This window comes from Clarias gariepinus, chromosome 19 (assembly GCF_024256425.1).
Source record: "Clarias gariepinus isolate MV-2021 ecotype Netherlands chromosome 19, CGAR_prim_01v2, whole genome shotgun sequence".
NCBI classification, from domain to species: domain Eukaryota; kingdom Metazoa; phylum Chordata; class Actinopteri; order Siluriformes; family Clariidae; genus Clarias; species Clarias gariepinus.
In genome coordinates, this window is record NC_071118.1 from 2,739,856 (window position 1) to 2,753,055 (window position 13,200).

Sequence of the window (13,200 nt, forward strand, 5' to 3'; positions counted from 1 at the left end):
GTATAAAAGTATAAAAAAAGAAAATAGAAACTTGTCAACAGATTTAGAATATTTAAATGGCTGTGGTGTGCAAGTATGCATAAAAAGTGCCTGTATTAAATTGTTTTAGTAGTTTTTCTTAAAAGCTTAAAGCCATGTCAAATTGATGTTGCAAAATCTTAATTTATAATTTTAGAATAACACACTTTTTCAGGTTTATGTCTTTTCATGTGAAATCTAAATTGCCCAAGTTTTATCTGAATGCCAATTGAGATCATTTAAAGATTTTGGACAGTACATAAGGAGAGCATTTCTTATCCAGAGTTCTGTTGGGTGTGAGGTTGTAGTGAGAAGAGAGTCAAGTGGTCCCAGCCCATTAGACCAATCACAATGCGAGCTCGGCCCTGACCACTATAAAGCCTTCAGGGTCTTGGCACAGAGTTAAGTCCTGCTCTTAATGCAGGACGGTCTACTTTCCTGTGCTTCTTCTCTTAACCCAAACTGGGCTTTGTTTCATTATTGATGAGGATGCGCAGTCAGGTTCAGCTGTAGGGAGAAAGGCGCGCGCTTCAGGGGATTTCACTCAAACCGAGCCTCATTTGGTTCATCATATGGTTCTCAATCCAGAGTTCCGAGTCCTGAGTTCCGACTTTGCCCAGTGATGGCCATCAACACAGATGCGGAGTTTGAGAAGACTGAGATGGGTGAGACTGAGACCGGCGGCGGCGGCGGCGGAGGCGCGACGGAATTCCGAGACACCCAGAAACTTCTCGGCGTCCTCGTGAGCGACGGGAAGGACGGAGTCGGGAGCTGTTCGGACTCGCGCCGACCGAGCGTCAAGTCGCTGAAGTCTCTGAAATCCCTGAGCGCGGAGCAGAACAGCTACAAGTCCGCAGCGACCGGAAGTGTCCAGTCTCTCCCGCGCTCTCCGGCACCGGAGCGGACCGAACCCGAGCCGAGCAGCTACATGTGGCTCGCGCTCCTGTCCTGCTTCTGTCCCGCGGTGCCGTTCAACGTCATCGCGCTCTACTTCTCCCATGTGGTGAGTCAGTCAGTCAGTCTGCCCTCACACCCAGGATCAGTCACCCTCAGAGCCAGGGGCCACACCCTAGGTTTGTTCACTTTGATAATAGATCAATCAATCAATCAATCAATTAAGGTGACATACAATGACGTCATATATAACAGGAATAAAATGCGTAATGAAACATAACGTCAGTGTAACACAACATAACAATATAACATGCCATAACGTAACATAGAAGATAATGTCACACAGCATAAAATAACATGCGATAACGTCATAAATAACAAAAAGAACAGAAGAATAAAGTAACAAAACATTGTACAAGTCTGCAGGGTAACATATAGCACAATGTAACATAGTGTAACAATGTACAGTAGAGTAACAGAACGTAACAATGGTGCAAAACATAATGTAACGTAACATAGAACATAATGTAGCATAGCATAAAATAACAGCATACAATAACATCATATATATCATAAAAATAACACAATAATATAGTAAATAATAAAGTAAATAATAAAGTAAAGAAACATAACGTATCGTAACCCAACATAACAATGTAACCAAATAATGTAACATAACATAGCATAAAACATAACAATGTAACATAGAACATAATAATGTAACATAATGTGACATAAAACATAATAATGTAACATAACATAAAACATAATAATGTAAAATAACGTAACATAAAACATAATAATGTGACATAATGTAAGTGAAAACATAATAATGTAACATAACATAAAACATAATAATGTAAAATAACGTAACATAAAACATAATAATGTGACATAATGTAAGTGAAAACATAATAATGTAACATAATGTAACATAACATTAAATAATGTAACATAACGTAACATAAAACATAATTATGTAACAAAACGTGACATAAAACATAATAATGTAACAAAACGTGACATAAAACATAATAATGTAACATAATGTAACACAAAACATAATAATGTAACATAATAATGTGACATAACATGAGATAGAACATAACTTAGAATATCATAACAGCACAGAATAATGTAATGGCATGGTATAATGTTGTAACGTAACATAACCATATCATAGGATAACAAAAAATAACATAGAATAGCTAAGCATAATAGGAAATAACTTAACATAAGGTAATTTAATGTAACCTAACATAACAACATAAAAAAATGAAATAACAAAAATAACACAACATAGCTAAGCATAACATAAGGTAATGTAACATACCGTAAAAACATAAAAAATAGCATAACTTTGCCTAACATGTTACAGCATAAAACATTACAGCAAAAAACAAATTATAACATAATACAACATAACATAGCATAACTTAATGTAACAACACAAAAGAAACAAAGTCCAGGTGCTGTGTTTTTTTTTGTTTTTTTTTTGGGTGTTCCCTTAAAGGATTTTTGCAGCCGACTATTCGATCCGCACATTCAACATGGCGCAGGTTTTACACCGGATGCCCTTCCTGATGCAACCCTTCTGATTCCATCCAGGCTTGGAAAAAAAACCAACTTAAAACAACTTGAAAAAAAAAAATCTTACCGCTTTTAAGAAAGCAGGTGATGAACTGAATTTTTCAAAACACTGAATGTTTCAGGATCAGACTATAAGTTTCCAGAAAGAAGGTTTCAAGTGATGTGTGTTAGCCAGCATGGATTAAAATGTGGAAGCTCTAATGAAATAAACTAGGCTTACTTACATGAAAACCTGTCTTATTTCATGTAAATATGAATGTTGCAGATATAACACAAATATTGGGTATAGATCGGCAAACTGAAACACTCTTTATTCATGATGTTTAAAGATTGCTTTGGGTTTGTCCTAGAGAGAGAGCTAAAAATGTATTCCTGTCTGAAACCCCCAATAGATCCATCCAGACAGGTAGGTGAGAACCCTTATGTCATGCTGGGTGTAATGCATTGTTTTATTTATTATTATAATTTTTTCGTTTCAAATGAAGCAGTGTTATTTTTAACATGTCAACAAATCTCCCTTTAATGCTTGTGAGGTTGTGTCTGTGTGTTTGTGGGACAGTCCCGCTCCATGATCCAGGCGAATGATTTTGATGGCGCTCGGAGACTGGGCCGGCGTTCGCTGCTCCTCAGTATCGTGGCCATTGCTGTGGGTCTGACTATAATCCTTTATCTGGCCATCACAGGTAAATACTCAAACCACAAACACAATGCCATACTGTATCATACAAATCCACACAAAGAACACATTTCCTACACTACATCTATCTACCATGTAACTCTAGTGCTCTTCTCTTTCTGTGTTCCCCAGGGAGCTGATGTGATGTAATATCGAACGTCTTTATATCACGGATGATCGATCGGGCGTGGCGTATCCTTCTGAGAACATGAACATGAAACGTCTTTGAGAGCTTAAAGGACTAGAATATCTTGCACTACAATAACCAAATACCTTATCGTATCTCGGGAAATACGCGAAACAGTATGGAGTTCTCGTGCATGCTCTGTCTCCGTCCTCTGAGATAGTAGACAATGTCTTCGCGGGGCGTGTCTTACAGTGTTTAAAGGCTGTAGCCAAAGAAAGTGTCATGAGCTGAAATCTGCCAATAAAGGTTGAAAAGCAGAGTAAAAAACATGATACATGATAATTCTATGGACTATAATGATTTCTATGAATTCTATGGATTTTTTCTTAACTGAGGTATTTGTATTTTAATCTGTAATAATTGGGGGAAAATTATTATTGTTTTAACACTATGTTCTGTGTTGTTAACTATCGTATACAGCTAAATAGGTTGGCAAATACAAAGCAAAAAAAAAAGGTAAAAAGTATGCGTAATTACAGTCGTTCATTTACTGTAATAACCTAGACATTTTACACGATTGCTGAAACGATCATTTCCTTCTTTTTTTATTTTGGTTTTAAAAAGAAAAACCTCTGACAAGCACAGTGTTTTCGACAATTCACTAACTGAGCCACGGATAAGTTTTTTTTTTTTTTTTTACATATTTATTATGGAAAAATAAGTGATAGGAAAGTGGCTGGTCCGCATCCTGTGCCATTTACATAATGCTTCCACGTAAAAAAAAAAACAACAACAACAAAAAACAAAGAGGTCTCGAGTCCTTTGTAAATTTGTTTCATCATAATATATGCAAATAAGGTGTTAGTATTGTATGAGGCATTATATTGTATGAAACATGTTTGACCTTAATGCATTTTCAAGCACACTTCTTGCACGTCTTATAATAAACACGCCTGGTTAATCAACGTGTCTTTATTTGAATTGTGCCTTAAAATACGAGGGGTGTACGAGTACGAGAACACAGAACACAGTTCTGAGAGTAAAAACTTCTCTATATAATCCTCTGATACACTCATGCACTTATCCCAGTGTTTCACTGGTGCTCGGATAGCATGAAGGTAGAAAGATTTCTCAGTACGCCGGAGGTTCATGTCTGAAACGCTGGCCTCCCAGGAACTCCTTTAACCCAGGAACGCCCAAAGAAACGAGGTCAGGACGTGGACTCCCAAGCGAGTTCATGTAATGTGCAAGTGGTGTTGGAGTGACCTCAACCAGGATCCCATTCATGGACATGTAGTCTTCTTTGAGAGGTTTACACCATTTTTATATTTTACTGCTCCTGAGAGTCTCATCATGTGCTTAAAGTCTTCTGTAAAAGTCAATCAGCTTTACAACTTTATTCACCATTAAGTCCCGGTTTGACTTGAACGCCCCTTGTATACAGTACATTCTTTCGTCCCTATATATAGTGAAAAACTGATCCAAAACATTCTTAACTCCAAACCATCATAATAATCTTGTAAGATTCTACCTTAAAACCCTGGGCATATTTTATTAAGCTTATGTGTGAAAGAAAGTCAGGCTTGGTATCAATTAGCCATCCTGGGATCAGAAAGGGCTCAGAGATGAAAGGAGACAGAGCCGAGTCCGGCCGGTAATCGATACGCTGTCTCCATAAGTGCACTACTTTCATATGTCTGTGCATTTAGTCATTACCAGCTACAGAGGCATGGATGAATACGGCCGGCTCTCCCAGCAGAAACTAGAGCTGTCTTTGTCTTGCTGCTGCATGATTATCACATAAAATATCCTTCAGCCGAGTGGTTAACACAATGAGAGAGCATGCGGAGGAAACAGGAGCTCACAATTCAACCGGTAAATTATATATGATTAATTATTACACACAATATATTGTTAGAATGGATTAAAAGTTGTCAAAGGATTGCTGTTAGGTTTTCAGGATCCGTCATCGATCATCAACAAGGAAGCTTGTTTTGTTTTTTTTCAATGATATATGAGGTCTGGACTGACGAATGATCAGTTTTGAGCATGATGGAGTTAAACTTCCAGCAGGTTCCGGTCTTTCCCCAAACAAATGAAACCACTAAAGATTTTAGAGCTTCTAAAATCCATAAAGAATCTCGATTTTCTTTAATGCATACAGTATGTGAGCGATCATAAGTGGAGGTAATGATAAAAGCACATGGCGTGGTGCAAAAGGATGTGCTGATGGAGTACCCCAGACTGGGATTAATGCTTTTACAGTTAGTTCAGGGTGATTCTAGTCGGATGTTAGTACCCTGGATATTTAAAATAGGAGATACAGTTTTCTTTCTTTACTCAGCCTGACTGAGTATGGAATTCCAAGTCACATATTTCTAGCATACAGTACGGACATTATCCACTCCATAATCTCCAAATTTTTTTGCAATATACTGTATCTAACAAAGTGCTTTTGTTTATCATAGATACTTTGTTTGAACAATCTTATTAGCTTTAATTCTGATTGCTATTTAAGGGGTATGTGGCATAGTGCCTAGCACTGTCATCTTGCACCTCCGGGGTCCGGGTTCGCTTCCCACCTCAGGTCTGTGTGCATGGAGTTTCCATGTTCTTTCCATGTTTGGTCCTGTAGGTTTCCTCCCACAGTCCAAAGATCTGCAGACTGACGTTCCCAAATTGCCTGTAGTGTGTGAATGTTGACCGGATGTCCCACCCTGGTCATAAATATGGGAATAAATACAATGGTCACCATTGGCCTTCACAGTCCATAGCTGGACTACAGAGGTTCCTGTAGCTGGATGGATGGATTGCTATTTAACATGATCATAGCCCAAAGTTTGGAAAAGTACACAAATCCGGTACTTGGGTAAAAATAGATATACCCCAGGTACAATATTACTCAAGTAAAAGTCATCCATGTACAATCCTACCTGAGCAAAACAACTTATCTTCAAATTTACGGAAGTGTCAAAAGTACTGAGCTTGTACTGTATGAGTTTACAAGATTCAAGCTTATGGTAAAAGAGTCTTTCTTTCTCTCTTGACTGCGAACATGCTGTTCCATCGCTATCTGACGCTGTCTCCACTTCTGATTCAAACACCTGCTACATGATTAGGGAAGGCAAATGCATGCAGTTATGCATAATAGCTTGCAGGTGTCAATATTACTGCTTTAAATACCACACCACTTTGGTTTTGCTACGCAAAGCCATGCCGAACTGAAGTGGAATAAAAAGTACAGCTAGTGCAGATGTTAAAAGATATAGTAGAGTAAAAGTAAAAAGGATCCATCAATAAAACTACTTAAGTGAAGTACAGATATGTAAAAGTAAGTACAGTGGTATATTAGTAGTATACGGTTAAATCTAGCCTAAACCCTGGCACCCTAGTCATTATTAACTGTCTGGTCTTCTTCTCCTCCTCCCCTGAGTATGTCCATTTAGGTGAGCAGAGGGTGGCGCGAGTCCTTCCTTATCTGGCCTTTATTAACCCTTGTTGCAGTTCTCATTTTGACCACTAGGTGCAATAATAACTCCATATTGTTAATGAAGTCAGGGGAGGCTTCTTTCCACCCCTTCTGGTTCTCAATACTGTCTATGTGTGTGTCTATGGATCTGTGCTGGGAAAGGTGGACTAGCACATCCATTTAAAAGCAGAAGTGATCAAATTATTCCCAAAACTAAGTTTTGGAAATCAATAATCTTCTTCTCGTCTGACTGATTCAGACCCCGAACAAGGCCTGATCTGACGCATCTGATCCGAGCATGTGGCTAAATCTCACTTCACCGAGGATTCGAAAACATTCCGTCTATTGAATTACAGCATGCTGTGTTTCACGATTTTATCCCAGAAGATGAATTCCATTAATCGAAAGCAAATGCAAGGAAATACAAGCATGATATCATTGCCAGGGAACATCAGGGTTGTGTAAGCATCCTGTTGCCATGCTGTTCATAAGAGGAAGCTGTTAGCTTAAATACAGTACACATGCCCAGATTTCTGCACGGCTTCTACAGTATCAGCTTGTTGTAAATGCAATGCAAGAGCAGCATAAACTGCATAAAGAATCAGATAAGTGGTGTTACTGGGGTGTAGCGAATGGTATCGTGATTCCAGTAAACTTTTAATGCACTCTCTCTCTCTCATTCGTGTCCACCCACAATCTCTCTCTCTCTCTCTCTCTCTCTCTCTGTCTCTGGATGGCAGCATGGCTTCAGGCCAACATGGGCAGCACATTATATGGTTGTAAGAAGCTTTAGGACTGTGTGGTTGATTTTCAATTTTATATACGCCCCATTAAAGTACATGTGAACACCACAAAATTCAGGAAGCACACAATTAACCGACTGACTGATAAAAGCAATACTAATTAACCCTGCGCATGCAGTCTTGTGGCACACGCACACACACACACACACACACACACACACGCTTCACCCTCCCAACTCTTTCCTTCTCCTTTACACTTACTGGAAGTGAGCACTGCTGGGACCTCCTGCACTACAGAGCCCTTCTCTTCCACCAGCCCAGCCCCATGTTTTCCTGCACATCCACACAAACACATGAAGACAAAGGCACAGCGCTCTGCATTCAAATTAAGGGTTTGTTTTTTCCTAATCCAATAATTTGTATGGCAACAAATCTAATCCCTGTTTATTCATACAAGTAAAAATGTATGAATTGGAAAATGCATACAAGGGAATCCCCGGTTCTCATGGCACTATGTGGACATTATTACTTTTCTTAAATCATACAATAATGACAGAAATTAAAATCAGCTACGAGGGGTGTTCAAGTCAGCTCGGGACTTTTCATTTCTGGTGAATGAAGGCGTAAAAGCGATTGACATTTACAAAAGACTTCAAGCACAGTATGGTGATGAGACTCTTAGCCGCAGTAATAATACATTTGAACGGTGCTTACATTTTAAAGAAGGCCATATGTCTGTGAATGACAATCAGGGCCGAGGTGGCTTGGAGCCCACTGCAGTTGTTCCCGTGAACCTTCAGCGAGAGCCTTGAAAACTTGCAGAAGAGACGAGTCTGTCTGCCAGAACTGACAGGTAGTTACTGCCACATCCCCTCGTACAGTCCTGACCTCGCTCCAAGCCATTTTGACAAGTTAGGATCGTTAAAGAAGTTCTTGGGAGGCTGACGGAGAGCAGGCAGTTTGATCATGGCTCTGGCACGCTGAGAAAACGTTCTACCTTGATGGTGTCCAAGCACTAGTGAAATTAGTGTAGCAGGGGATTGTATAGAGGAATAAAGAGAGTTTTTACTCGGCACAATCAAAAGTCCCGGTTTGAGTTGAACACCCATTGTAGTTTCAAGATTCAAGTCATTTTTCTATTCTGTTTTATTCGTACAGGTGTTGCACTTCTAACAAAAGTCATTGTTGCAAAGCATCTTTACAGAATCAAAAGAAAATTACGGAAATGTGTATGAATTATAATAAAATATATATGAATCAAAATGATCAGATCATTACTGATGAACAAGCCGAAGGGTCGATGGCGGCAACTTCCTGAGATGGCAATGGGAAGAAATCTTGAGAGGAACCAGACACAAGAGGGAACCCATCTTCGGATAGCATGGATTGTAGTGCAGCCATACTGTGTCTTAGGAGGCTAGACGTTCAGTATAACAATTGATGTGTTTAAGTTATTATGGAGTCCAGTTCCTTATTGGAAGGATAGAATAGAATAATAGTTCAGGGAGAATTGGGGAAACAGTCACGAGTCCTCAGAGAGCAGCTGTCGTCATGGTAAAGTGGACCCGTCCCTGGTCACCGCACAGATCCCAAACAAATCACACCGGGCAGCCATGTGATGACGTCTCCAACCAGAAGTGGGGCACCAGGACGAGTCAGACAGGTCCAGGGGGTAGAGGGGGTCTGGATCACTGGCAGCTCAGGAGCTCAACAGAGAGACAGGTGGAGAGAGAGAGAAGAGAAGACAAGAGTTAGGTATAGTCACAGTCGCATAATATATAAGGTGAATGTATATTTAATGCAGAGTCCAAGCAGGGACTTCGGCAGGACTAACTACGACAGCATAACAAAAAGGGAAAGCCAGAAGGAAACACAGACATGAGGGGGAACAGGGATGTGAATTGAACAATCACTTCACTTAAACATCACACACTTCACAACACTAATCATACCAGTTCACTATAATACTCTACATCCATGAGGCTCCTTTATTTAAGGCAAATCTATTCATACAAATGCTTGGCTAAATCAAAAGAGGAAAAGCTCTGCCCCCCAGCTGTAGTTTTCATAATATGCGCTACTAACTATCGATCGAAGTAGGCGCGGCGGATCATAAGACACTAGCAGTTTACTCAGATACTGCAACGCGAGGCCATTTAATGCTTTATAGATTAAAAGCAGCGTTTTAAAATCAATGCGAAATGCAGTGTGGATAAGTTAGGGCTGATGTGCTCATATCTTCTGGTTCTAGTAAGGACTTTCGCTGCTGCATTCTGGACTAACTGAAGCTTGTTTATGCATCTAGTTCAGGGTTCAGCAACATTAAACACACAAAGAGCCATTCAGACCCGTTTCCAACACTTAACGGGAGTCACAAAACGCTTTGACATTTAAAATGAAGATAACGCTGCATACGTAGTTTTTTACCTTTATGCTATGTTTAAGAAACTTAACGTTTGTTGCATTTATGAAACTGTCTCTTTCATCGCTCTGCTGCGGCTCCCTGTGGTTTTGGAAAATAAATAATGATTATTTCATTTCAATTTTATTTTAGTTTTGTTCGTTTTTTAAATGTTATTTTCAATTTGAAGAAAAAACGAAATTTTATTTCTGCATGCAACAAAAACACTGCAAAAAACTGCCGAACTTCAACCTGAATTAAATAAAGGACTATTTATATAAATCGGTGGGTGTCACACATTGGCGGTTGTGACGCATATTTTGAGCCATTTAACAAAAACTTTCAAACACATTTCCAATTCAAATTCTATTTGTCACATACACAGTCATACACAGTACGATATGCAGTGAAATGCATAGTATTTTTATTTTAATGTTATAAGATCACCATAAACTTCAAATTTAAAATAACATTTAAAAAACGAAAAAAGGCGAAAATAAAATTTTAACGAAATACTCATTATTTATTTTTCAAAGCCCCCGGGAGCCGCAGCAGAGCGGTGAAAGAGACACATGCACATACCCTCCGGAGCCGCGGGTTGCAGACCCCTGACCTAGTTACAATAATTTAACCTAGAGGAAATAAAAGCATGAACAAATTTTTCTGCATTGTTTAGTGACAAAATGTTTCTTATCTTAAATATTTCTGAGAGTATATAATGCCAGTCTGGTAATATTAAGTTTAACAAGATTGCTTATTATATTGTTAATATAGTTAAATCGAAATCTAAACCTTCTGCATACGTGAGCTCACTAACCAATCATGGATGTCTGTGTCACTCTGATTGACAGTACAAAGCAATGACAATTAAATTTTTGCCGCCTTGGCTCCTGGGTGTGGATGCCGGGATATGCTGGGATATTAAGGAAGTCAAGTCAAGTCAAGTCAAGTCAAGTAGGCTTTATTGTCACTTTAACCATATACAGTTAATATACAGTGAAACGAAACATTGTTCCTCCAGAACCCAGGTGCTACATGCAACATAAAAACTAACTATCTAACTTAAAGACCTAATTAGCTGGCTAGCTGGGAACTGCGTTTTTATACAGAAGAGATAATATAAAGTGCACGTGCAAACGTGAAAACAGTTTGCTTTAATGTCCGTTAAAGTAAAACTTTGCTGTGCATCCTTGTGCTTTGAATCAGCATTATTAGCACCGCTGCTTTAGCCGTAGCTCTAATTGAAAGCATCACTTTAGTCATTGTTGCAGTTGAAAAAAAAAATGTTTGCGAAGCCGCTTTTAGATAAAAGCATCAGCTAAACGCAAGCTAATGAAACCCGTTGCTATTAATTCCTCATTACCCACTTTTAAACTCACTTAGTTTGTTTCCCTTTCTGGAGAAAGGTACGTTGTTAATTGCTTAATTGCAACGAACAAAGTTCGGGTCCACTTTTACACTTAAAAAGTAACATCAGTGCAAATCAATACAACATTCTTTTGACTGATCACCTTTATTTATATATATATATATATATATATAAAGCAATTCTATCATGGTGGGAGTGGTCTCTTCCAGGATGACCCCGCCCCCAGGTACAGTGCATGAAAACGGTGTACATTATAGTATGGGAGGTTTTGCAACAACATGTTACACTTTTATCCTCCACCATCATCAAAAATCCAACTGATTTAAAAGTTATCTATCTGTGAATGTTCCAGACACTTGGAGGGAGAACTCGTCCCCATAGGTGCTGCTCTTACCTATTTATATATTACATAGACGCATTGTATCCATAAATCATTCAAATTGTATAAGAGAACAAGACACTGTGTGCGATTTAAGAAACAGCAACTCGGATCGATCAGTGTTTTTCCAGACTATAAATGTATTACATTAAACATCAAAACAAAGAACTGAAAGCTGGGGGTGCTGAGACTTTTAATCAGTGGTGCTCAAGGTAAAATGTATCACCATCACTCTCACTGTTCTCCAAAAATATGCAGTGGAAAGGTAGCTTCTCGGAAGTGACAGCCTCTGTTTGGCGATCTTCTTGCAGATGATGGAGCCATCAAGCAGATTCTAGGATTTGACTGAACATCAGGAGGAAGCAGAGGAGGATAACGGGTATGCTGACGGCCAAAATGAGAAAAAAAAAAAAAGTTAATTAAAAACATTTGAAAGAAAAATCTTCCTAAAAATTCCCAAATAGGTTTGCTTACATCACTGTCGTCTTGCACCTCCAGGGTCCGGGTTCGATTCCCGGCCAGGCTCAATTCCCGTCTCTGTGGCTTGATGGGTTTCCTTTGGGTACTCCGTTTTCATCCCACAGTCCAATGACATGCAGATTAGGCTAATTGGCATTCCCAAATTGCCTGTAGTGTGTGAATGAGTGTGCATATGTGTGTGCCCTCGAATGGATTAACACCCTGTCCAGGGTGTACCCCGGCTCATGGCCTAAGTCCCCTGGGATAGGCTCCAGGCCCCCCGCGACCCGATGCACAGGATAACGCGGTATAGACGATGAGTGAGTGAGGTTTGCTTACTTACAAACTTGATCCTAATAGGAACAGGAACTGCCTTTTAATGTGGTGAAACATAAACCTAATAAGTAAAGGGGGTAAAAATCAGAACAGCAGCATCAAAACAAGTTCTTGTATTACAAGTAGCTTTTACTGACATCTACTGGACACTAGAGGAAGTTCTTTTACAGACTGTGTGCCAATACTATACAGTAGGTTCCACATTTTCTGTACTGTGGAACCCTGAAGCTTGAACCAGAATTTCTGTAGTTTATGAAACAGGTCATGTATAATTACTAAAATATATAAATAAATAACGATCACGACAAAGACATGTAAATGTTACATTTTAAACAAAACAATATGCTTTTATTTATTCAATTCCATGTTATACAATTATATACTGGTCAGAAAAATAAAGTGAAGACTTAAAAGTCCCAGACTGATTTGAATCATACCTGCATATACGAGGAGCGTTCAAGTCAAACCGGGACTAATTGTTACCCTTACATTTTTTTTTATTTATTGGTCAGTATAATGTCACACTGGATTACTTAATATTTACCTTTTTTTTAAATAAATATACTTATGAGAAACATCAATATAAATATTTATTGATATTTCTGTAGCTGTAATTTTTAAAATATGTGCATTAATTCATTTAGTAAGTTTTTTTATTGACAGCATGCACTCAAGTGCATAAAGATGCAATAAAAAAATGGGTTGTTTATGTAACACCCTCAGCAGCGACCTCATTCCC

General features: G+C 38.8%; 1 protein-coding gene across 2 annotated transcripts; it reads left to right on the top strand.

Moving 5' to 3' along the window:
- The first annotated feature begins 235 nt into the window (after window positions 1-235).
- trarg1b (trafficking regulator of GLUT4 (SLC2A4) 1b) lies at window positions 236-4,270 on the top strand. 2 transcript variants are annotated; one of them, XR_008355840.1, is made up of 4 exons: window positions 236-1,021; window positions 3,062-3,185; window positions 3,311-3,370; window positions 4,227-4,270. XR_008355840.1 is itself a non-coding variant. In XM_053479052.1 (3 exons), exons 1-3 carry the CDS (start codon window positions 641-643, stop codon window positions 3,316-3,318), a joined length of 513 nt encoding a protein of 170 aa, XP_053335027.1. In that variant the 5' UTR covers window positions 236-640; the 3' UTR covers window positions 3,319-4,270. The 2 variants fall into 2 exon arrangements, 1 of the variants encoding a protein (XP_053335027.1); XM_053479052.1 differs by having other exon boundaries at window positions 3,311-4,270.
- The last annotated feature ends 8,930 nt before the right edge of the window (window positions 4,271-13,200 follow it).